This window comes from Sciurus vulgaris (assembly GCF_902686455.1).
Source record: "Sciurus vulgaris genome assembly, chromosome: 2".
Classification (NCBI taxonomy): domain Eukaryota; kingdom Metazoa; phylum Chordata; class Mammalia; order Rodentia; family Sciuridae; genus Sciurus; species Sciurus vulgaris.
Genome location: NC_136462.1, coordinates 151,178,976 through 151,204,638, shown reverse-complemented (window position 1 = coordinate 151,204,638; position 25,663 = coordinate 151,178,976). Strand labels below are relative to the sequence as shown.

Genomic DNA, 25,663 nt, shown 5'->3' with positions numbered 1-25,663 from the left:
CTTTTCTACCTTTTAATCAATCTTAAGCATTTCTACCAGTCTAATCTAATCTACTATTTAACTACATCAACCTTGTTTTATTTTTTTTCTCCTAATAGCTCCAATGTCCTCATAAAAATGTTAATGATCATTTTCATAATGAAGAATTGAACTTCCTGCCAAGGGATTCTCATTATAATCACATTTAATACTTACATCCTATGTAATAATTATGAGTTTCATTTAGTTCACATATGCTGCATACTGAAATTCAAGAAGGCAAAGAAACTTGAAAATGGAGTTGAAAATAAATTCAGGTCTTCTAACTCCAGAGCTAAAGTACTTAACTCCTAAGCTATCTATAGCCTAGTGGCTATCAAAAGCTCTATGAGATAGGACCCAACCTGACCCTTCACCTCTAAGTATTACTCCCTCACTTTCAAGATGGTAAATAAGTTTTATTTCACATGCCCATTCCAATCACTTTGCGGTAAAACAATCAGAACTCAGAAAGGGTCTAAAACCAATAGTAGGATTAGCAAGAAGCAGTGCTATGGTGTTATAGAAGTGTCTATCCAAATTACATGTATCATGCTTAGCTATTCTCGCACGTCCTAGGTTTCAGCTACATGTATTTCCTTCTTCCCAGGCTGATGCACTGTCACTTATAATGTTTTTCTCCATTTATAATTTTCAGCCTGCCTTTGAAGGTCATCTCTGATATTAATTATGCCATAAAACATTTCCTTAACTCACTATGTCCCAGCATTGCACATACAGGACAAAATTTTTATAGGTGTCCTATATATGAGATGTTGGGGCATAGTGGGTTAGCCCACCTCTAGCTTCCCAATCCTCTAGTTCTCCCAAAGGTCACAGTTTAGTTTTTTCTCATGTCTGTCTCATTTTATCTGCTTCATTTCTAAAGCTTCCTCAACAGGACATGGAGCAGGTGTCCCACTCATAAAATGTCTAACTCCTGATATACCTACCAGAATACCTTGAACTTAGCAGATGTTCAATAAATATCTGATGAATTAAATAGGATCACATCACAGAAGCTCTGAGGACACAATATCAAGATTACAGCTGTTTTATATACAAAGCCATTTCAAAAGTTTTTTTATATTTTAACAAGAACTCAAGTTCTGGTTTTAAGAACAGTGTGACATACTATACAGAAAAATGCTGATCACTAGTTAACCATGTTTATTTCAAATGTTTTACAGCATGCATCCCTGACATCATAAAAACTTTTAAAATGAGTAAGACCTACTTCTTAGAAACCATCGCTCTCCACTGCTCACAGATTCACTTCACTGAAACATGCAGAGACATGCCTCCTCTATTAAGGAAAATTAACCATTTTAAAAAGGTTCTTACCATGGTCAACATGAGCCAAAACACATATATTCCTGATGTTGGCAGTGTTTTTCTGGAGTTGAACCATCTTATCCAAACTATTGAGCACCATGGTTGCTTACTTACTGTGATTAAAAATAAAACGTATTAAAAATGGCATGAGGGCTAAATGTCCAGGCAAAAGGAAAAGAAATTTAAGTACTAGGAGCTCACAAGACTTCTCAGATCCCTTAAACCAAGAACCCAATGAACGTTTATTAATGAGACATACCAATCCAGGCCCAAATCCAGCTTGAAAGTCAATAAACTGTACTTATGGAGTGCTTATCCCTCCGAATGGGAAGGCTACGTTGAGCCAAGCTCCTGGGTGCCGGGTGCAGTGACACCAGCCCCACCCATGGGTTTGTACTCTGACAAACTACTTCAGGCCGACGACAACCACAGGAAGGGTCATACGCACCAGGAAGAGAAGATGTCGAAGTGTCTCCCTTCCCCTAAGTCCCTCGTTTCTTTATTCTAGCTCCCTTTTATCCGCGATGAAATACTCGGCTTTACACTGCCTACAAAGCCTGGAAAAGTTTTTGGTCACGTGTTTATGAACAAACAGGTGCACTGCCGATCTTTCCTTCCTTTCCAAATGAAAAGCCTCATCTCCACATGCCTTTCAACTCCATGGGACCCCAGATTCGTGGTGTTTGTTGTTGTATTTTTGGAGGACCCCAAGTCTACGTCAAGAAGTCGCGGGGCCCCGGCTGGGAGCTACCGCTTGACACACAGCGCGTCAGAGCAGACCGGTCTCCGCCCGCCGCCCCCATCACCTCGCCCCTCGTCCCTCATTACCGCCAGTAGGCTGGCGTCCACACTCACGAGCTCCAGCTCCGTGCCCCACGCCACACGCTTCAGCTAGGACTCCGCAGGCCGGAACGCCAGCGCTCTGGGGGCGGGGCCGGCTAACGCGCGACCTCTGACCCGCTTGCGTCTCGGCGCCGCCGGAAGCCGGCGTCGCGTCAGTAGCCGGGATCCAGCGGTCGCCTTGACGACGGTAGGGCGCTGTAGCTAGAGGTGGAGAATCTGCGGGTGTTAGCGCGCTGCGGAGCAAACTGCGAGCCAAAAGCATGAGGAGCCAGTGCCTGTGTCAGATCTGTACCTGCGGGTAAGAACCGCCGGCATAGCGGCGGGCCGGGCTCTCGGGAGCTGCGCGGAGACCTTAGGGTACCCAGTGGCCCTTCGGGCGTCCTCAGCTTGACCCCCGCACACAAGGAGCCGGGGACGCCGCGACGACCCCACTCACGCGGTAGCCAGTGTGCCTTCCGCGTTCTCTGGACTGGGGTTAAACGTTCCTTGTTTGTAGCCCTGAGGACTGCTCCAAACCCACATTAGGGATGCAAACTAAAATAGCACCTGGGCCAGGTTAACAATGAGTGAAGCCACGGAGGGCTGTAAGTCTGGTAAGTGGTGGATCCGACTATAGAGTGCAAGCACCACCAAAAAAAGTAAGTAAATAAATAAATATTTTGAAAGAACAATGGTCAAGGCCATTAGTTTGCAACCAGTGTTAACATATTCTTCCATCTCCAGCTTCCCATCCTCCAACCAAACCATATTCCCATTATTCCCATTCTGTCCAGGCAACTCTCACTTGTGATCTGTAGTCCCCACCCTGAAACTCAGAACTCATCTGTGAGTCCTGCCTAACAACCTTCCACCACCTGTAAACACACTCTTCTTTCCTCAGCTTCACTGTTGACCCAGGGATTAGATCATTATTTGCTAAATAAATATGTGTCTTGGGACTGGGGAGATAGCTCAGTTGGTAGAATGCTTGCCTCGCAAGCACAAGGCCCTGGGTTCAATCCCCAGCCCCGAAATAAATAAATAAATAAAATAAATATGTGTCTCAATTCCTTGGTATTTGTTAATACCTTTAAAAGGGAAAACACCTGCTTGTTGATGGACAGCAGTTTCTCCACCGTTTTCATAATAAAGACTTTGTAATTACATAAAGATTAAAAGATATTAACTTTTGAGGTATGAATCTTCAGACTCTGGTGTGCAAAAAAATTTTTTTTTAATTCTAATCAACTAAACTCCTTCCCATCCAGCTGTCAGAAAATTCAGTCTTTGTTATGTTAGGGGATTCTTGTCTTCAAGCAGTGTGATGATCCAAGGAACTGAAGCATTGCCAATAAAAGGAGGATTCCTTCTGGCCTTTGAATATGGATATGATTTCCTCCTGAAAAGTCCCTTACTAAAAGCTCACAGATTTCCTTCAAGAGCAACATCTCTGCTGTTTTCATTCTTATACTCTCATATATAAGAATCTTTGACCAAGCTAGAAGCTATAGTTATAAGGCTCCACTCAACCAACTCTTGAAATCTGGTCACTTCCTGGGACACTGACACCAACAAAAGATTCCTCACCCTTCTCAGAAGCCCTTCTCCTTTGCCTTTAACTCCTCTCTTAGGGGGCAGCAGAAGCGAGATCTTTACCTCTTCCTTCTTTTATTTTTTGTTGTTGTTTCAAGACCATCTTTTCCCCCTTGTGACCTAAAAGAAAACTATCTCATTTCTTCCTTGAACTGTTTTTGCAAAAAGCAGGAAAATTTGTTGACTTGAGACAACTTCTCTGTCCTGATGAAATCTCCACAAGGGAATATATAAAGGTCCTGACTACCTGCTTGAAATAAAAGAAGTGAAAGAACAAGAGAACAAGCTTGTTAATATTTCAGTAAATTTCCTTTCTCTAGGAAGATCAAGATTTTCAGGAGACCAGGAAAGATTTGAACTATTTCTGCTACCATGTCCATTTGTTGGTTGAATCTTTATTTTTTTCCTCCTCACACTAAAAATTATAGTTTTATACATCTATTTTATTCACTAAAAGGTCAGAGCAACCATCCATCTCTAATGTATCTCTTTCAACAATATGTACATGATATTTTATGCATATTAAACTGCAATGGGGTTCTTTCATGTTAGAAATCAGAAATGGGGGATGCTAGAAAAAAGTGAGGGTAATTCAAATCTTTGCTCAAATATGATGAAAGATTCTGTCATTGAGACCTTTGTTCAAATGTCATATTTTGCCCCACCCTCACACTCTATCCCACTTACCTGCTTCATTTCTTTTCCCATTGTACTTAGGATATACTATGTATTAGGATATACTGTGCATTTTTTCCTTTCCACCTCCCCCCTCCCATCAAGAGTGTAAATTCAAGGAAGACATGAAATTTTTTTATCTTTTCTTAATACTGTCTCAGTACTGAGTTTTTACTCATTTTATATTTCCTGAATGCCATAGTAGGAGGTGAATAAGAGTGGTATAAATTAACTAAATCTTTATCTTCAATTTTTTTTTTTTTAATTTGCAGAGTGGGGGACCAGGGATTGAACTCAAGGGCTCTCAATCACTGAATCATATCCCCAGCCCTATTTTGTATTTTTTTAGAGATGGGTCTCACTGAGTTGCATAGTACCTTACCTTTCTCACCTTTGCTGAGGCTGGCTTTGAACTTGGGATCCTCCTGTCTTAGCCTCCGGAGTTTCTGGAATTACAGGCATACACCACCGTGCCCAGCCTATCCTCAATCTTGTTAAAATTTCAAAAGTTAGTAATTTAGGCTGATACATCAAAGTTCATAAAAAGTTACAGATATAGCCTCCTATAAAACTTTAAAAAGCAGAAATAAGAAAAATTTTGGAAATATTGGGATAGAAGGCTTTGCTTTCCTTTATAACTCTTCAACACTGTTTAAAATGTGAACATATTTCTTTCATGGAAAGTAAAACTAAAAACATGACAAATTCCAAAGATTGGACTTTGGTTCTTATAACTCATTCAGTCGTATCTGCACCTCTATGCTTGCATGACCTGTGTACCCTGCTCCTAATTCTTCCAAGAGTCTTAACTGTGTGTGGCACTAAGTCACTTCAGCACTTTTCCACAACTCCATGTTCAGCTGATATTCCTAAATCTCTTGAGCCTTCTGACTTCAGACTTTCTTGAACATCCTGTAACATCACCTACTATTCCTTGTGCTGTAATTCTTCATGCCATCCACCAACCTCCAAATAAAGAAACTTACTTCTCATATTTTCTTCCTCCGTGTTCTTATGCAAGTTGTTTCCAATTCATCTGCAGGGCATATACATTTTCTTTAGGTTCAGCTTTACCTGATCTAAACCTGTTATCAACCCTCACCCATGGCCTAGAGTCCCCAAATGATACCAGACCTGAGAAATTGATCTTGTATTTCAGAATGATGCGGTTTTACTTTTTTGTTTGTTTGGGCTTTTATTAGTTTGGTTGTTTAAATGTTTTGTTTCTTTTTCTAATTATGCATTGAAAAACTATATTATAGTGAAAACTCCTTATAATTCTTTTAACCATAGATAACTTTAAGACTTGTTTTTCATGTACGATTTTTATTTATTTAAAAAATGAGAGCATTTAGTACAACCCCCACACACACACCTTTAACTGTTTACAGTCTTACCATGTTCCAATAGCCATGTGCAAAGGTCAACCTCATGTTTTTCAACAACTGTGTCCTATTAGCTTACATGATATCTGTCCATATGTCACCAAACGATGAGGATACATTCTGAGAAATGCATCACTAGGAGATTTAACTGTTATGTGAACATCGTAGAACATACTTACACTAAGATGTCGATGATGTCATCAGACAACATAATTTTATGGGACTATCACTGAATATGTGATTTATGGTTGGCTGAAATTTCATTTTGTAATGCATTACTGTGTTATTTAGGGTTCTTAGTTATGGAGAATATAATCTACTCTGATTAGTGTAGGCAAAAACTAAATTTATATAAGGAGTATACATAACTCATTTGAAAGAACTGAAAATAAACCATTTTCAAACTAAGATCTAGGAAAGAAAAATGCCTGAAAATCTCACCATAAACCTGAAAAGAGCTGTAGCCTCCAGAACTACTCACCTCTACCAAAGTCAAGGAATCACCTTGAAAATCAGGAGACTGCCTAACTGGCTCCAAACTCTCTTTACCTCTACCACAATCCATACAGACAAAATGAATGTGGTGTCCTGCCTTTTTCCTTAGTAGCTCTGTTCTGAATTGGAGTTTTATGTGAGTACATGTAATAGGTGAAACCTAAATTATATATGCAACTGGTCTGCAAGAGGTCTAGGAAATTCACTTGTTGACTTTTCAGTTTCTATAGCTTAACAAAACACACATTTCCACCACATAAGGATACTTATTTTTTTAAACATCATTGCAGAGGGAACAGGTTTTCTGGTAAAGCTGCTCTAAAGTTTATGTATTCTGAGTCATTGGAGGTCTCTGATTAAAATCTAATTACCATACAAATGTTTTTCAAGGCAAAATAATCTTTTAGTTTGTTTGTTTACACAGGAGACATCATTGTCCACATGGAGCCACAAAGATATATGAAAATTCTGGCTTCTCTTACCCCACAACTGAATACTTGGAAAAATATCCCATGTATGGTAATGTTCTTCCACCTCGGAGTCTTAAACCCAAGCAAGAATTTCAAGCATGCCGTGGCAAAATGGAAGGAATAACTACATTTAAGTAAATATTGCATAATTATTTGCTTATATTTCTCTCAACTCTTCTTATTTTAAAAATGCTTTCCAACTATTAAATATATGTAGTTGATTTAAGGTGAAAAACATTCAAGAAGCAAGGATTAGTTGAGTCACAAGGAAAGTTAGGTTGAAAAAATTGAAATGAAAAGAATTGAAAAAAATGAAAAGAAAAGAAATGAAAAAAAATGAAAAGAAATGAAAAAAATTGAAATAAAAAGTTCTTTTGATTTGTTTTTATCCCCTAAAATATCTCATATTCTCTTTTACTTTTCACTGTCATTGCCACCCAGAGGATCACAGTCACTTCCCACTGGTTAGGCCTTCTCTAGTTTTTGCATCTCTGATTTTTTTTCAATACCTCAGTCTGCCAAGATGATCTTTTAATAATGCAAATCCAGTCCAACTAAGTCCCTACTGAAAATACTTTTAATCTTTCTCAGTATGTTTAACATAGACCATAATTCCTACCACAATCCTACATGGTTTATTCCCTACTTGCTTCTCTAGTTTATTTTACGTTTCCATCCTGTAGGCCATTTTTCGTTCCCTTTAAAATGCCAGGTTTCCCGTGCCTTGGATCCTTCCCAGATACTGATTTTTCCTACCTGGAATTTTCCCCCTGTCCTTTCCTAGTTTAATACCCAGTTCAGTCTGTAGATCTCAACTCAGTTATCTCTTGGAAAAGTCTTCTCTACACCTACCCTAGTTTTCAGGCTACATGAAATTTTTCGATATAAGTTTGTTCAAGGTACCTTCACTAGATTAGCTTCAGTATATTTAATGATAGTAGGAATTATGTATATTGTTTTCTTAACATCCTGTTTCCATAATTCTAGCATAATGGCTTCTGGTGGGTTCAGTGGGTGATGAAAAAATCTTCATCCTAAGCTTTTCATTTCTGTTTATTTGTATATTTGTATCTATATGTATATTTGTTAGTTTGGTAGGTTAGTTCTTTGCATCCGTTATTTAAACTTAATGTGTACACTGTATTCAAAGCACCATCTTAAGCATCAAGAATAAAAATATCAGTAATTTCAAGTCCCTTTTCGTAAGGAACTCATATGCCAAATATTTTATAACTTATGTTTTAAAAATGCTGTAACAATTTTTATTGTTAGCCATTTCTAGTTCATTTCAGATAGAGTTCATTCTACTTATATAGCAGAGGTGGAGATTGTCAAACTTGTTGGTCTGATTATTCTACTTTTAAAAATTCAGGCAACCCTTGCAGTAATAGTGTTTTAGTGATTCTACTTACTTCTGTAGGTGTGTTGCTCTTTCACAGACTTGAAGATTTTCCCTGGTCCTGAGGCTTTGATATGCTTTCATATACATAAAAGCATTAACATTGTAGATTCCAGAACTCTACCAAAAAGAATAGATAATTTTTAAAATTTTTATTTATTTATTTATTTATTTGGTGCTGAAGATTGAACCCCATGCCTCATGTGTGGTAGGCAAGTGCTCTACCACTGAGCCATGATCCCAGCCCCAGAATCTACATTTTTAACACGTATTGTTGGTGATTCTGTTGCCAGGGACTCACTGCAATAAGTCAAGTAGTATCCTGCTCACTGGGGATGACATGGAATATAATGCAGAGAAAAACTTTGCCCTGCTCATGTTTATAATCTTGCATAACCAATAACCTAGAAACAAAAAAAATCATATAAATAAACAGGATAATTATAGGTTATAGTAGATGAGATGAAAATGAACAACTGGTCAAGATAGAGCAAATGAAAATGGATGCTCCTTTTTATTTTTTCCACTTCTTTCTTCCTTGATGCCTTAAAGGCTCATAATGGGAAGTTGAATAAAGGCTCTGCCTTCAAATAGTTCCAAATGTTAAAAATTGAGAAATGTTTAACTTGCCACATTTTTCTTTTTAAAGGCAATTGTTTTTCACTTCATAGTTTTCCCAGTTGACTTGTTTAGCTCACCCTTAATAATAAGAGAGGGAAGAAAGAAAACTTTAAAAAGGTAAATAAGAAACATTTCAAATCCCAAAACTCAAAAGTCCAAATATACCAGTACAATTAAAAATTATATTTCCTAAGTCATCATCTCTCCACTTTGTAAGATAAGAACCTTAACATACAGCTTAGAACTCTTGCTTGACTCCTTAAGATGACCATGTTGACTAGGAAGTAGAAAACTGATTTTTCTGTAGTACAAAGAATAAGAAGCCATTGTATACTTTTCTATAATGCAGAAAGAGATTATGTAAAGAACAGATGTCTGAACTTATAGAAGACTTTTGATCCTTTATGGCATTATAATTGTAGCTTAGTTAGATGGCTGCCAGAGTTGGCAGGAAAATCAACCCTGTAGAAGTAGGATTTTGGACATAGCATATGTTTCAGGACATATCCGATGAACAAGACTGCATTTGCTCATTACTTCTTCTCCACAGAAAATTGCTTTGGGTGTGGAGGTATACTTTTTAACACTAGCTAAACAAGTATAATCAAAGAAACTTGTAAGACGTACAAACTAAGCTTTCTCTCTACCCTTCTCTCCCTGGTTTTCCCTCACTGACTTCCTGATTGCATTTTAGCCTATTCCCCAATAGCTGATATTTGAGCAGAGCAAAGTACAATTCAGATATTTTAAGAAGATGTATGTGAGTTTCCATTACTATTCATCCATCAAATAAATATATAGTAATCATTTGTTAAGCCTGAAGCACTGTTTTAGGCATCTGGATACAGTGTGAACAAAAGCAGGATCTCAGTTCTCACAGGTGTTCCATTCTAGTGGAGAAACCAATCAAAAACATCTCTTGCAATAAGTATCAAAGCACAACAATGATCAAAATCTATGAAGGATAGGCACCTCAACAGCTAGAATAGGAGGCTTTAATTTGTCAGGGAGATAAGAAAAATCAGCTAAAACCTAAAGGATGTTGAACAGTGAACTGTACTGAGAGAGGAATGAAGTGCATTCTAGGCAAAGAGAAGCATTCAGCAGGAAGGAACATGGTAAGTGGGAAATTTCAAAGAAAGGCAGCTATAGCAGAGAAAGTCAGAGCGGGTGCAGTGTGAGTTGAGACTAGTGAGGAAGGCCAGGCAGAGCCTTTGGGCCTTGTTCTATTTTATCTATATTATTAGAGCAATAAGTACCAGTGAAGTTCCCTTTCTGTTTTCTTGTTGGAGGTTGTGAGGAAAAGTATGGTGGTAAGTAGATAGATAAGAGAGAGAAGGAGGAGGCTAGGGACATGAAGGCAAGAGTTACCTGATCTGATTTACATGTGAAAGAGTTACTTTGGGTGCAATGTGAAGACAAAATTGGAACTAGGCCTAAAGTGGATATAGGTCAGTGAGTTCAGGAAGCTATTGGAGTTATTTGATGAGGCTATTATGAAAGCATTGGCTATTATGGTTTGATGATAGAGATAGAGAAGAATGGTTAGATTTGAAGATATTTAGGAGGCAGAATTAACAGGAGTTGGGGAAAGACTGTGTATAAAGTATGAGTCCTAGGTTTCTGACTGTAAACTTAAGAGATGTTGATGCTATTTACTAGCATAAGGAACAATTACAAAGACCAGATTTGTTGGGGAGAAATGATTTGGAGCATATTGAGTTTTGAGGTGCCACTGAGTATCCAAGAGGCTATGTACATACTGATATGGAGCGCAGAGAAGAGTTCTAAGCTGAGGTGTAAATTTGAGAGTCATTTCTGTAAAGATAGTAATCAAAGCTGTAGGAGTAGAGGAGTTGTCCTCAAGAGTGAATTTTTAGTGAGAAGAGGAGTGTGTCCAAGCCTCAGGTACTCCAACATTTATTCAATGATTGCTTAGAGGTGAAAGAAGCTGCGTAGATGAGAAGAAATAAATCAGGAAGGCAGGAAGGGAGAATTGCCTGGATATAGAATATGTGGACAATAATGTCAGTTAGTGCTACAGGAGTCTAGTAAGATGGGTCCTAAAAATGTCAGATGGACTTAATTACAAGAAGTCATTCTGAACCTTAGAACTGTATTAGGTCAGTGACAGTGCTAGACTGAAGTGGATTGAAGAGGTAGGCTGAGGGCTGGAGTTGTGGCTCAGTTGGACTGGGGTTGTGGCTTAGTGATAGAGCGCTTGCCTAGCATGTGTGAGGTACTGGGTTTGATCCTCAGCACCACATATACATACATATTACATACATACATAAATAAAATAAAGGTTCATCCACAACTAAAAAAAAATTTTTTTAAAGGTAGGCTGAAGTGTTTGAGAAAATGTCATCTAACAGTCTTAAGAAGTTAAATTGGAAATAGGAGAAGGGATTCGGTGAGTTTTTATTTTTATTTTTATTTTTTTTGAGCCTGTGGTGCATGCAACAAATAGTGATTAATATAAAATAGTTTAATCATAAAATGGGTGGCATGGCCAGAATCCAGAAGAAAAAGCAATTTTGAAGGCTTGGAATGATAATTAACAGTAGCTAATATTGCCCTTACTGTGTATCAAGCACTTTGCTAAGTATGTGTGTATCTTTAAAACGATCCTATAATGTAATTTTATAGGTTTATTGTCCCACTTTATATATGAGGAAATGAGCAAAACAGGTTAACTGTGTTATCCAGGGTTGTACAGCTAGTTAGTGAATGACAGGGCCAAGATTTAGACCCAGGCTTGGTATACGCCATTTCATCAAACTACCTCAGTAGTCTTCTGTCATATACTTTTATGTAATCCCTAGGGGGACTGGATTACCATCTGGCTCCCATTCATGGAAAGGGGTTCTGAGAGATCCAAACATGAGTAGGACTCATACTGACACTATGAATGTGATTTATGTCTAAAGGCAAGAGTTATTTATTGTCTAAAATCGAGTGGGACAACAACATGACTTCAATAAGAAGATTTATTGGCATTTTTGTGTATGATCAATATTGATTTTGACAGTGGAAACAGGGAGTTGTATTTTTTTAAATTTTGCAATCTTTCACCTTCAATTACTTGAGGATTTAATTTATTTAAGATTCAATTAATTGAGCATCTCTTGTTTTGATGTTTTAAAAACCAGAATTTTTGACATGTTGCTCTTAAGATATTTAGTCCCCTGATAGGACCTTATAAAGGAATTCAATTAATTCATTCAAATTCTTTATCAGTTATTACCATTTTAATATTTTAAACTTTTCAGGTAAGAAGCAACTGAAATTTTCAATACTAAGATCATTGAAATAAATGATCTTGTAAGGCTGTGTTTCAAATTTATATATTTCAGATCAGATTATCGTCCTTATGAAATAGTCAAACAACCCTGCCACATACCAGAAGAATATAAACCAAAACACGGGAAGATTGATTTTGGTACTACCTACAAACGAGATTTTAATTCTTATAAAGTGCAGCCTGTGGCAATAGTCCGACCTTTGGAAAGACAACAAGTTAAAAAAGGAAAGTTGGACACTGTCCCAACCTATAAAGGTAATTTGCCATTTCAAAAGTAAAAGAGCCAAACAACTAAAGCTTCCAGCTTTGACATCTAATGTCAAACTAATTTTGGTGTGTTGTCAAACGTATCCGCCCGTGGTTTAGGAAATAACTTTTTCTCTGTTTGGTGTAAATAGTATAAAGCAAGCAAACCAACAAAAAACCCAAACACCAATTGACTAATGGAGAGTTCTTCTCCAGATTCAGCCCCTTAATTAATTTTCCCTATCTTAAAACATAAAAGTGATACCTTTTAACAAGGATTATATCATATATTGCCCTTTCTTCCCAACCCTACAATGAGTTAAAACTTTATCAAGAATGATTGGAGTCTTTGGAAAAGTCAAATAAGTAGCAACCCTGTTCTGCATTCAATTTTTGAAAAAACTTTTAAAGCAAAAGAATTAATAGATGAACCAAAATATTTTTTATATTGATAAAGATCAGGGTGAAGGATAAAGCTTCCATCTATAAGCAAATGTTTCCTGATACCGAACCTTAGAATAAATTCAGTTGTCTCCTGACACAATGCTGGTTTACCAACTTAGGGAACCTGCTACAGTAAGACTTCTAGCATGAAAGAAATGTAAGAATACCTCCTGCTCCTGGTAACTAACTTGAAAACATACTGGGCAATGTATGACCAGTTTTTCTTTCCAAAAACTTATTTGATTTTAAAATACTATATTACTTTTGAGGAGTTGGGGTGGTCTTCATTTAAAAAGTAATAGGCTAACTTGATAATAGATATTATTTCTATATTTTTCTTTATAAATAACATAATTGCATATACACTCTTTCCATTAGTTATGTGAAATAGCTGAATGGGTACTTCCTAATATGAAAACATTTTGTGAGAGTAATGCCAATAATCAGGTGATAGCTATATACATATTTTTTCTGCAGATTTCACATTTACCAGTTTAATTGGTAAGTAAAGTTCATGGTATCCATTTATTGTGGTCTGTAAACCTGTTGAAGGAAGTTAGGAACAGTGTTCTTTCTGATGTTTAAAGCTGTGAGTACATAAGATACTACACAAGGAACAAATTGTGAAGACTGTGAATATGGTGTGTTACAATCAAATGTAGCATATAGTGTTAGCTGAGATACAGATTTTATATGTGTGGATACAATGTACAGCACAAAATATGATGTAATAGATAATTGATGAAAGTGATTCTACTTGTTATTTTATACAAACAGTAATATTTTCTTTTTTTTTTCTCTGTAAAAGCTATAAAAATATAAGTAATATTGATAATGTCTCCTGATGGTTTGAACATATATACGAAATTCCCTCCTGCATTTCTCTCTATCTCTGTCTCTCTCTCTCCAACCCCAGTTCTGGTTTTCCATAAACTGTTTTCTATGGATTCCCATATTTTTACTTCCATAATTCAAGACTGAGGAATCCTAGGTTCCCTCTAACCTTCTAGATCCTGAACTTTTCTAGTCAGGAAAGGTTACATTTTGTACTTCCCAATTTTCAGGCATGAGGCAGCAGAAATAGTAGGGCCAAGTCTGTACTTATAAAGCTATGTAATTGTATTGAAGGGGTTTTTTTTAGATTCCTACTTAAGGACAGATAACTATAAAATCTAAGAGAGCACAGAGGAAAGACAGAAATTATATATGATAAAGAAATAAGTAACCCTTATAATGGTAAGCAGAACAACACTTAAATTCTGGACAGGGGTTTTTGTGAAACAAAATGTATCTGCTCTCCTAGCACCCTCAGCTTAGAAATTTATTCATATTAAAATGTAAATGAAAATATCCCATTATTTAATTTGATAAATAGTCTTAAGGATTACCCTGCTTTGGAGCCATTGTAGGAAATACAAAGATCTGAATTGCAGAATGGGTGTAGGTATTAAGAAATTTTATAATTGATAGCCAAGGAGATAAATGATCTATATACTGAAAACTATAAAACATTGATGAAAGAAATCAAAGACACAAATAAATGGAATCTATTCATAGATTCGAAGAATTAGTATTGTTAAAATGTCAGCACTACCCAAAGCAATCTATAGATTCCATGTAATCTCTATCAAAATCCCAATGGCATTTTCACAAAAATAGAAAAATAAATTCCAAAATTCATGTGAAACCACAAAAGACTCTGGTTAGCCAAAGTAACCTTTTGAAAGAAAAGAGTTGGACATATTACACTTCCTGATTTCACATAATATTCTAAGCCTACAGTAATCAAAATAGTATGGTACTGGCCTAAGAACAGACTCATAGACCAATGGAATAGATCAAGAGTTCAGAAATATACCTAGGTATTAACAGCCAACTAACCTTCAACAAGAGTACCACAGATACATAATGGAGAAAGAATATTTTCTTCAATAAACCATGTTGGGAAAAATGGGTATGCACATACAAAAGAATGAAATTATACACCATACACAAAAATAAACTGAAGGTGAATTTAACACTTAAACATAAGACCTGAAAATGTAAAACTCCAAGAAGAAACAGAGTTCCTTGACATTGACCTTGGAATGATCTTTTAGATATGACACCCAGAGCACAAAAAACAAAAGCAAAAATAGACAAATGAAATTACATCAAACTAAAAAGTTTTGCACAGCAACATTGGGAGAAAATATGATTAGTATACAAAATGTATAAGGAAATCACATGATTAAAAGCAAAAAAAAAAAAAAAAAAAAAAGACCTAATTTTTTAAATGACCAAAGGATCTGAATAGACATTTTTCCAAAGAAGATATACAGGTATGTGAAGAGCTACTCAACTAATATCAGGAAATACAAATCAAAAACAAACTGAGACATCACCTCATACCTGTTAGGATGGGTTTTATAAATAAAATAACAAATTTTAGTAAGGATGTAGATGAAAACACTATTTCTTTTGGTAGGAATGTAAATTGGCATATCCATTATGGCAAACAGTTTGATGTTCCTCAAAAAATTTAATAAAATGGAACCTTGTGTGGTTCAGAAATCCCTCCTCTGGATGTATACCTGAAAAAAAAAATGAAATCAGTATCTTAAGAAACGTACACTCCATATTCATTGCCGCATTATTCACAATCACTAACATGGAAACAACCTAATTTTCCATACAAGGATGAATGGATAAAGAAATTGTGGGTGTGTGTGGTAAAGCAAGAAATCCCTTGTCTGAAATGCTTGGGACCAGCTGTATTTCAGTTTTTTTAAAAAAATGAGACATCTATGGATTTTGGACCAAAATCTAAACATAAAACTCATTTATGTCCCATATATTCTTCATGCACATAGTCCAAATATAGTCTTATACAATATTTTTAGTGTGTCTGTGTTTTGACTGTGACCAGTTACATGAAGTCAGATGTGAAATTTTCCATGTGTGACCACATGTTGGCATTCAAAAATGTTTGAGTTGTGGAACATTTCAGATTTTTGGATTAAGAATATTCAATTTGTGTGTATGTATATATAAAATGGAATATTATTCAACCTTAACAAAGGAGATCCAGTCACTTGTGGTGGCATGAATGAGAACATTTTTCTAAGTGAAATGTACAGAATAGAAAGAAAAATACTGCATCATCTGACATATATAAAATCTAAAAATGTTGAACACATAGAAGCAGAGAATAGAACTATGGTTACCAGGGGCAGGGAGGTAGGGAAAAATGGGAAAATGTTGGTCAAAGGGTACAAAGTTATATTTATAAAGCCAGATATGGTGGTTCATGCCCGTAACCCCAGCAACTTGGGAAACTGAGTCAGGAAGATCACAAGGCTAACCTAGGCAACTTAGGAGGACCACATTACAAAGTAAAAAATACTAAGTTGCAGATGTATAGTATGAATAAGTCTAAAGGTCTAATGTAAGTTTATGATGATTATAGTTACTGGAAGCTAAGCCATACTAAAAATAAATAATGTATACTACAAGGGTTGTATATAATTCATTAACTCAGGAACAATCAGTACTTCAAAAATTTATATTTTGTAATATATCACTTCAGACTAGACTGTGAATGCATTGGAGACTAGTGATTATGGATAAACAGAAAAAGAATATCCCAAAATCTGGTATGAAATAAGCATGTAATCATAGAGCCAGAAAAATGAAAGGATTCATTAGTGGACATGGTGAGAGCTAGAGGGATAGCCATTACAAATTTTTGTAACTTCTGGATACAAAGGATGGCAAAAAAGTTATTATTTCCACTGCAACACCTTTTTAAAAAAGTATAGAATTTTTTTTAAATGCTTATATTTTAAAAATGGCTTTGGACAACTGTGGAGACAAATAAAAGCCCAGAGAGAGGGGAGCCTTCCTAGATAAGATGAAATGGCCAACTGTTTACTTCTGTGGCAGCATTTGTCAAGTCTAGTCCTAGGCTGAGGATTGATCTTGGTATAAGCAGAGTCACTACTGTGGAAAAAGAAAACAGTGGAATATTTGAATGTGGGCAGGTTTGACTAATTGGACTATAGAAGAACCCCAGATGCATGGCAGTTTTCCTTGTGGGATACTGATTGAATGTTTAAAGATCATGATGGGCTAAGATACTGGGCCAAAATACTCCCACAGAAAATTCTCCATCTTACATGGAAATAGATGCTTAAGAAGAAAAAGTCTCACTAGAATGAAGACCCTAACACACAAACTCACCTCAAGTCTTGTCCTTGAGACATTTAAAACTAGAGGAAGACTATGTCTAACTAAAGATGCCATTGAGAGCTGAGCTAGCTCAATTCCTAACTGGAGTAAAGGAATCTGCCCTACATTCTCTGCCTACTAGAAGAAAGAAGAAACATTGATTTAGTGTGTGCAATATTCATCATATAGTAAACTATCATGAGACCTGTGGAAAAAACAGGAAATATTTGAAGAGAAAATGGTCAAGAGATTTCCAAAATCCATGATAGAATCAGGCCATAGATTCAAGAAACCCAAAATAGATAAACATAGAAAATTATCCCTAGGCAACTATTGTCAAACTTCTTAAAACAAAATGAAGATGAATCCTTAAAAATAAGAGAAAGCTGAGTGCAGTGGCAAATGCCTATAATCCCATTGCCTCTGGAGACAGTAGGAGGAGTATTTCAAGTTTAAGTCCAGCTTCAGCAACTTAGTGAGACACTGTCTCAAAAATTAAAAAAGAATGGAGGGTATATCTCAGTGGTAAAGCAACCCTGGGTTCAGTACCCAGTACAAAAAAAAAATTAAACAAAACCCCAAACATTTATATCTGACTTTTTTAACAAATATATAATACTTTTACAGAAACTATGGAAGCCAAAAGACAATGGAATGACATCATTAAAATGCCAAAAGGATGGGAGGAGAGAACCTTAGTATTTTAAACTCAGTGAATCCTAGAATTTATAAATAGTGAAAATATCCTTCAAAAAAATAAGACAAAGTAAAAAGGTTTTCAGATTAAAACAAAACAAAACAAAACAAAACAAAAAAAAACAATTCATTAGCAGCAGACCCTTACTACAAGTTCTTCAGGTTGGAGGAAAATGATTCCAGACAGAAGTATGAAATGCATTAAGGAATGAAGCACATATAAATGGAAACTATTTGGATAAATATAAATTAATATTGATTTCTTGAAGTCACAATAATATCTATATTTTTCACACAATTATAGAAGTAAAATAGAACAATGACCAGGGATGAAAGGTATAATTGAAATTAAACTGTTAAAAAATCATACCATTGTTCTAGAAATGTTAAGAATATCAATTTTAAGTTTGACTAGGCCAAAAGATTCCATAGTACACCAAAATACACATTTTTTATTTTGCACATAAAGTTATAATTAAAATTCTAATAGAGAAAAATGGAATAACAAAAATATCCTTTATTAATCTAAAAGAAGTTACGAAATAAGGGGCATAGAGAAAATAAAAAATAAATAATGATACAGTCAACTTAAGTTCAGCAAAGTCATTTGTTATATTAAATGTAAATGAAGGGACTGGGGTTATGGCTCAGTGGTGGAATGCTTGCCTGGCATGTATGAGGCACTGGGTTTGAATCTCAGCACCACATGTAAATAAATAAATAATAAAGGTCCATTGAGAACTAAAAAATGTTTTAAAAAATGTAAATGAACTAACCATTAAATTAAACTCAAGGATTGATTTTTCATACATTAAAAAGATTATTAAAAATGTATACCAAGAATTGATAAAAATACATGAAATGGACAAATTATTTGAAAAGTATAACTCACCCAAACTAACTCAAGAAGAAAGTCATAATGTCTTTATATCTGTTAAAGAAATTAATTTAAGGAGTGAAGATGTAATTTAAAACTACCATACAGGAAAATTCAGGATTTCCAGCTTCCAAATAAGACACAGAACACTGAAAATAGTGTGTTCTCAGCGTAACAAATAAAATAATTTACATAATGATAAATGTCCATGAATCCTTCAGAAAGCTGAGATCACAAGTCATCCTACCCACCTGAAATATAAAGAAAAACAACTGCCTCAAAGATGAGACAGGATGCATGTACCATTTCCCATGGAGCAATGCATAGAAAGCAGGCTGACTGGCATGCAGAGATTTAAGTTTTTCTTTTTTTTTTAAACAAATTGCTAAAGACTAAGTGTAGGCTAGTGAGAGAGTATAGGTACCCAGAGAGCTTCAGACACTCTTCTCTTTGGATGCTCATTGCGTGTTAGTTAGAAAGATTGAGGGAAAAACTAGAGATCAGAGGAAGCAGGCATGGAGAGAGACAGTCATCACTGTGGGAAAGGCTGAAAACTCCATTTGAATGCCTCTGACCTACAGAACAAAGCATTAGCCTATTGCAGGAAAGGGATCACTCCCCAAAGAAAAAGTGAATGTCTATTGCAGCTTGTGGAAATGAAAAGGAAAAACAAGAAGCAGCAGCAACACTAACTCAAGAACAGGAGATTGTCCAGGAACCAACCCACTACTGTTCTGCTACATCAGGGGATGGGACAGGAGCACTGAGAGAGCTCTACTTCTGAGACCCAGAGGCATAGGACCTGCCGAAGACTGAAGCTGGACAACACTCCAACATCATGTCACTAAGCACTGGATGACAACTGCAGTTTACCTTTGTTAAAGAGCAGGATATGGAGAGAGACATTTTCTCTGAAGTGTAGATGTAAAGAGAAAGTCTAAAGCTGAGAATGGAGCAGGTAATGAAAACACCCTCCAGTAAATCAGACTCTAGCATGAGCACAAGTTGATGCCAAAAGAATTTGAAGCTGGAGATGCACTGAAGGTAAGCATAACAACAAAACCCAGCTTGACTGTGAATTGGACTGACTTCACTCACTGAAGATCTGGTAGATGAAGGTATGTATCCATCTCTAGATATAAATATTATTTGTGTTACATACAATATCCTGCTTTCAAATGCAAATTATAAATTATACAAAGAAAATGAAAAAGTAAGAAGGAAGGAAGGGAAGGGACTGTCCAGAGACCAAATCCAAACCAGGCTCAGACATTGGAACTATCCAGGAAACTTATTTAAAAAAAAAAAATTGACTAGTACCTAAAAGCTGTAGTTAGTGGAAAATACACATGAACAAATGAATTTTAGCAAAGAGATAAATAAACTATAAAGTAAAATGGAAATAACTAGAAATTTAAAATAAACACAATTACCAAGATAAATATGCCTTTCATAGTCATATCAATAGACATAACACAGTCAAGGGGGAAAATTCAGTGAACCTGAGGTATACCGAATATAAATTACCTAAACCAAAACATGGAGAAACAAAAATGAAAAAAATAAAACATAACATCCAAAGCTGTGGGACACTTTTTAACTGGCCTAACATCTATGTATTTGGAATCTCAGAAAAAGAACAAGATAGAAGAATTGTTGGAAGATACAACAGAAAAGAATTTTCCAAAGACAATTAATAAAATCAAAGTTTAGATTCAAGAAGATTAGAAAACCTTGGGCAAAATAAATTTATAAAAAGAAGAAAACAAATCACCTAGAAACACTCTGACTTGAAAATGAAAAATGAGAAAATCCTTGAAGCAACTGGGTTGGGGGAGACACATAAAGAGAATAAAGAGAGAACACACAGACTTTATGTCATAAACAATCAAACTAGAAGATCATGGAGTTAACATCTTTAAAATGCTGAGTGTTAGAGATTAGGGAAAAACTGTCAACCACATTCAATCCCATTGAAATTATCTTTCATAAATAAAGTCATTTCAAACAGCTGAAATGAGAAAATTAGTAAAGATTCACTACAAGAAATTTTAAAGAATATTCTTTAGGTACAAGGAATATGATACCAAAAACTTGTTCTACATAAAAATGAAGATCTCCAGGAAAGGTAAAAATGGAGATTAATGTAAAATAACTTTGGGCGCATAAATGAAGATAATTTTGCATTATTTTGTATGATATATAAAAATTAAAAGTATAGTAACAGTACAAAATAGAGGTAGGAGTTAGAAGTTTACTGTTGAAAGGTTCTTAGATTACGGCCAGGCTCTCCATAATTGAGTCTATGATGGATTGCACATACTATGGTGGACCTATAAGACTATACCACCTACTGATGTCATAACCATATTAGTCTAACACTTAGTCTAAACACTGATGTTTGCAGAATGACAAAATTGCCTAATAATACATTCCTTCAAATGTATTCCTGTCCTTACTTGATGCATGACTGTGCATGTAAATCACAATACTGTTACTTGTAGGTAGATTATGATTAATTAAAATATGTACTATAAACTTTAAGACAAGGAGCACCTGTGGACCAGTTCACCATATCTGTATGATTGTATGGAATAATAGAATTTTATTGAAATCTCTGATTTCCCTTTAGTTACTGCAATATAGTGTTATACTTTTTTATACTTTAGCTTTAGGAACAGAGTTTCCTTCATGGTACTTGAAGATTAAAAAAAGAGAGAGAAACTTCATGGTACAGCTTCATGTGAACTGCAAATGGAATGCAGTCAGGTAGAGGGAGCTTGAGGCAAGAGCTTTTTCCTCACCTCTAATGAGCTTCACGGTCTTTCTCATGGCATCTTTACTTCCCTTTACACCTCTTGTCTGATTGCCATCCTACTAACTGGGCTCTTCTGCCTATTTATCATTTCTGTTTTGTTACAAGTCTGTCTTGAAATAACTTCAGCATGCCATACCTTTCCAACTGTACTTCACGGCATCCTTTATAGCTTCTTCTCCCATCTGGCTCTTAATTTCAGCTTCAGGTTCACAAAACAAGATTGCTTAATCTAGCTTATCTTTTCATGGCAGTTTGTTTCATAGGTGTCTGATAACCTAAAGAGTTTTTGCTCTTGGGTCAGGTGCCCACTCTCATCCAAACATCAATAGCTTAATTATTTGGTCCAATTCTTGACTACTTTGGCATAAATGTCTATGGATGAAGAATCTTTCCCTTCAAAGGAGAAATGCTCCACATAATAAGTATTCAAGGTCTGGCTATTTCAGTGCACATTGCATAGATTTTACTCCATATTCTAATGCATTACCTTGTTTAAAAAACCTTTCATTTTATAAATTAATTTTTGGTATTTAGAGAAACACATTTTTGGGTGAAGTCAATTTTATAGTGTTCCTCAGATTACTAGCTTTACTTATCTAGAAATAGACAAGCTAAATAATCCTCAGTTGAAATACAAACACATGAATTTTCCATCCGTGATCCAGGTAAGCTGCAGGAAGCAGACTTAAGGTATTGAATTTCTAAATCTCAGAAGTTGGTTCCTATGTTCACTTCTAAATTCTACATACAATTTTTTTACATTTAAAAATTTTACTTTTTATTAGTGCATTATAGTTATACAAAATAGTGACATCATAAATACATATAACAATTTGCTCTTAAACATTTTTGATGGTACTCAGTTCAGGACACTGGCCTCTAGATGGTGCTTTATCTTTTGGGAATGCCTGAAAGTTCATTTCATGAGGAAGAAGAATTGAAATGAATGATACCGCTGGGATAATACTAGTTACCCTGTGTCTTTGCTTGAGGAGTCCCATAGGTTTCCTAGACTACAAATGAGTTGACATTTCCTCTCTTTAGAGGAGCCCCTCCAAAGCAAGGAGTAGACACACATCACCTATGCCTACACAGTAGGACAGGTGATTTACATTAATTCCCGGATTTGATGGCTTGCTTTAGCATTTTGTAAGTTATAGTGAAAATTCTCTCCAGTTCCCAGGATTGAAACCATACCCTCTAAACTCTGTCCTCACAACACAGTCCTTTTGACTTTCAATAATAATCCACGAACGGGCTCAGATGTGCCATTCCCTTGTATGTAATCAGGTGAAGCTGGAAATGAAAATTAGATGTGCTAAAGTGGAGAGCTGGGTAGAAGAAGGTGGAAATGAAGAAAAAATAGCAAGTAGGAGGCCATCAGAGTAAATTCATACTTGATGCTAGTGTTTGGATTTCTGTAAAAAGGATGTTTGGCAATGAGAGAAATCAATCATGATTCTTAAAAGAGAGTTGTTTCCTTGAGCATTTAAAAATGTTTTATTTGCTTTAATTTTTAAGATGATTATAGATCTTGGAGCACTCAGAAAAGTGAACTTTATAAACCAGAACACACTTATCATCCCCCAACTGTGAAATTTGGAAATTCAACTACCTTTCAGGATGACTATGTTCCTCAGGAGATTAAGCCTAGGCAAAGTTTTAAGCCCTTCTCTGTGGTCAAGTGTTCTACAGCCCCTTTTAATGGTGATACAAGTCATCGCATTGATTATGTACCTCATCAACTAGAAATCAAGTTTGCAAAGCCAAAAGAAGTTTATAAGCCAACTGACCAACCTTTTGAGGATCTCACAACTCACCAGAATGACTTTCAGGGTCTTGTTGGTGAAACTGCAAAAATCTGCAGACCTGCCCACACCAGAGTAACCCAAAGTGCTCAATTTGAAGGAAGCACTGAATTCCGGGAAAGTTTCCAACCATGGGAAATCCCAGCACCAGAAGTCAAGAAAGTACCAGAGTATGTGCCCCCTACAGGCAGCATGCAGTTAAACAGCACAAGCCACCTCGACTACGTTCCCTATCAGGCCAACCGTGTTGTTCCCATCAGGCCAGTTTCTCACAGAAGAAAAAACAATTTTCCTTTCCAAGGGAAAAGCACCATGAAGGAAGATTTTCCAGTATGGGAAATTTGTCGTCAAGGACTCATTAAGCAGCAGCAGCAGATTCCCAACCCTTCTGGAAAATTTGATGGTTTGAGCACTTTCAGATCTCACTATGTGCCACATGAATTGATTCCAACTGAGAGTTGCAAACCTTTAAATGTTGCTCTTAAGAGTTCTGTTCCATTTGATGATATCACAATGTACTCTATAGAGTACACACCGAAGAAACAGGAAATCTGCCCAGCTAGCTATCCCTCTCCTCCTGGTTATGTATTTGAAAATACAAATTCCCAAGGCCATAAATTCTTCCGCAAGATCACTCCTGCAGTGAAAGCCTTCTAGTCAACAAATTATATTTAAAAGGAAGCTAACTATAAGGCGTTGGTTTTTCAAGGGAAAAACTAATTTTAATAGTGAAAAAAATATGAAAAAGATTTTTACAAATGATTTTTTAGATTTTTAAACAAAATTGGAAAATGTATTATAGGAGATCAGAATCTCAAAATCCATTTTGTACTGATATTTTAACCAAGATTGTTCTTTAATTTGCATTTCTGAATGTTGAATAATGTATATTCCCATCTGAACTACCTTAATACCTAGCATACTGTTTGATATTTTATTCTCAATCTATTATCATTTGTACTTCTGTTTATAATTATGGCAATTATGTGGTATTCACATACTGATTACCACTTATCAAGTACACTGGGACCATCTAGAACAACACTGAAAACAACACATGAATTTCTCTTCCAAAACAGTAGGATTCAGTTTCCCCAGACTTCAAGGCACCCACATAGTGTACACCAAGTCAAGTTTTGGATGGTAGTACTGGAGACTCTACACCATTCCTCACCATATTCAAGTTAGTTAGAAGCATTGCGATGGGACAGCTTTTGGGAGGTGGAAATCAGAGAATGTGAGCTCAAATCCTAATACCATCAATTTCTATTTGTGCCACCTTTGGCAGGTGGCTCATGTCTCTGAGCTTCTTTGTCTTCATTTGTAAAAGAATATCTCTTCTGCCTACCACACAGTTTGTTTTGAGCATCAAATGATATGATACATCTTAATCTGCAAAGTAAAAGTACAAATATAAGGAATGAATTTTAATAAATCACTCAATTGCTTTTTGTATGTTTTTACTTTTCCAAATAAGGATAATTACCTACTCAATAATCCTTTCCTGGCATGTAGCAAGCATTGTAAAATAACCTATTTCACTTTGAGATTATGAATAGAATGTACTTCTGAGAGTAGTTTTGCCCTCTATAGCTTCACAAGGATCTGAGCAGTTGTTACAGACTTTGAGACCTTGGATTGGAGTGAATACCTTGGCTTGAATCACACATTTGCTAAAATAATATTAGGACGAATGATAGCTCTGAAGAAATCTTCAGGGTAAACTTAAATATCTAGGTGCCTAACTGCCATGCCCAGACTTCTGTTCAGAAAGAAGTAGAACCAGGCCCAAAATGGGCATAATCACCTTGTTGGCCATTTCCAGTGTGAAGATAAGGGATAGGCAGGGAGGAAAAGAATGATGTCAGCAAGCAAAGTAGAATCAACATATTTATAAATGTTGAAATTTCCTAGTGAATTAAACTGACTGGGTGACTTTGTTAAATAAATAATTGCATTATGGAATAATATGATTTATTTTAGCATAAAGTCTTATGGATTCAGAATTGTTTCTAAATATATACTTTATGGAGAATAAATTCATAAGTATTTTGTTTTAAATATTTCTAATTATTTGACAATAATTTGTTCTTATATTTGTATTTATTAGTAAAAATATGGTATGTGAAATTTTATATTTCTATGCAATATTAATAAAACAAAAGGAATGGATTTTCATGAAATCATTTCTGTACCTAATTTTGTTTGAAAATGAAAGTTTTGTAATTACAGTCTTGGTTAATCTATATGTAAGTAGATATTCTTAAATAAGAAACCTTGTTACATAATCATAATTAAAAATCAGGTATAGTACAGTTTCTGTCATCCTGGCCCATATTCCAATGATGAATATTCAAATCTCTCTGTATTTTGATGGGGTTGATCTCCTCCCTGGACAAAGGTCACCCTTAATAAGACATCTACTGGGGTTTCCTGAGGCAATTTGCC

General features: G+C 35.7%; 2 protein-coding genes across 7 annotated transcripts in view; one reads left to right on the top strand and one right to left on the bottom strand.

Annotated features, from left to right (window-relative positions):
* The window catches only part of EFL1 (elongation factor like GTPase 1), a 150,946-nt gene extending 148,703 nt beyond the window's left edge, over positions 1 to 2,243 (bottom strand). The window contains exons 1-2 of one of the 2 annotated variants that reach the window (XM_079127388.1): positions 2,209 to 2,243; positions 1,363 to 1,466 (exon numbers count right to left, since the gene is read on the bottom strand). In XM_079127388.1, coding sequence (XP_078983514.1) covers positions 1,363 to 1,453 — 91 coding nt within the window. In that variant the 5' untranslated portion in view covers positions 1,454 to 1,466; positions 2,209 to 2,243. The other variant, XM_079127389.1, reaches the window with a different exon arrangement.
* Positions 2,244 to 2,362: 119 nt separating this feature from the next.
* On the top strand, positions 2,363 to 25,312 carry SAXO2 (stabilizer of axonemal microtubules 2). Of its 5 annotated transcripts, none has more exons than XM_079127394.1 (4): positions 2,401 to 2,494; positions 6,748 to 6,927; positions 12,170 to 12,372; positions 22,929 to 25,312. In XM_079127394.1, exons 1-4 carry the CDS (start codon positions 2,457 to 2,459, stop codon positions 23,870 to 23,872), a joined length of 1,365 nt encoding a protein of 454 aa, XP_078983520.1. In that variant the 5' UTR covers positions 2,401 to 2,456; the 3' UTR covers positions 23,873 to 25,312. The 5 variants fall into 5 exon arrangements, with proteins under 5 accessions (XP_078983519.1, XP_078983520.1, XP_078983516.1 ...); XM_079127390.1 differs by having other exon boundaries at positions 2,408 to 2,834; positions 22,929 to 24,545; XM_079127391.1 differs by having other exon boundaries at positions 2,416 to 2,494; positions 6,731 to 6,927; positions 22,929 to 25,311.
* The last annotated feature ends 351 nt before the right edge of the window (positions 25,313 to 25,663 follow it).

Bases quoted from the DNA above. Each gene is read 5' to 3' on its own strand.
- SAXO2 (XM_079127394.1), top strand. From the start codon at position 2,457: ATGAGGAGCCAGTGCCTGTGTCAGATCTGTACCTGCGG. The intron at 6,928-12,169 runs GTAAATATTGCA...TATATATTTCAG, and splicing joins GAAGGAATAACTACATTTAA to ATCAGATTATCGTCCTTATG. The intron at 12,373-22,928 runs GTAATTTGCCAT...TTAATTTTTAAG, and splicing joins CACTGTCCCAACCTATAAAG to ATGATTATAGATCTTGGAGC.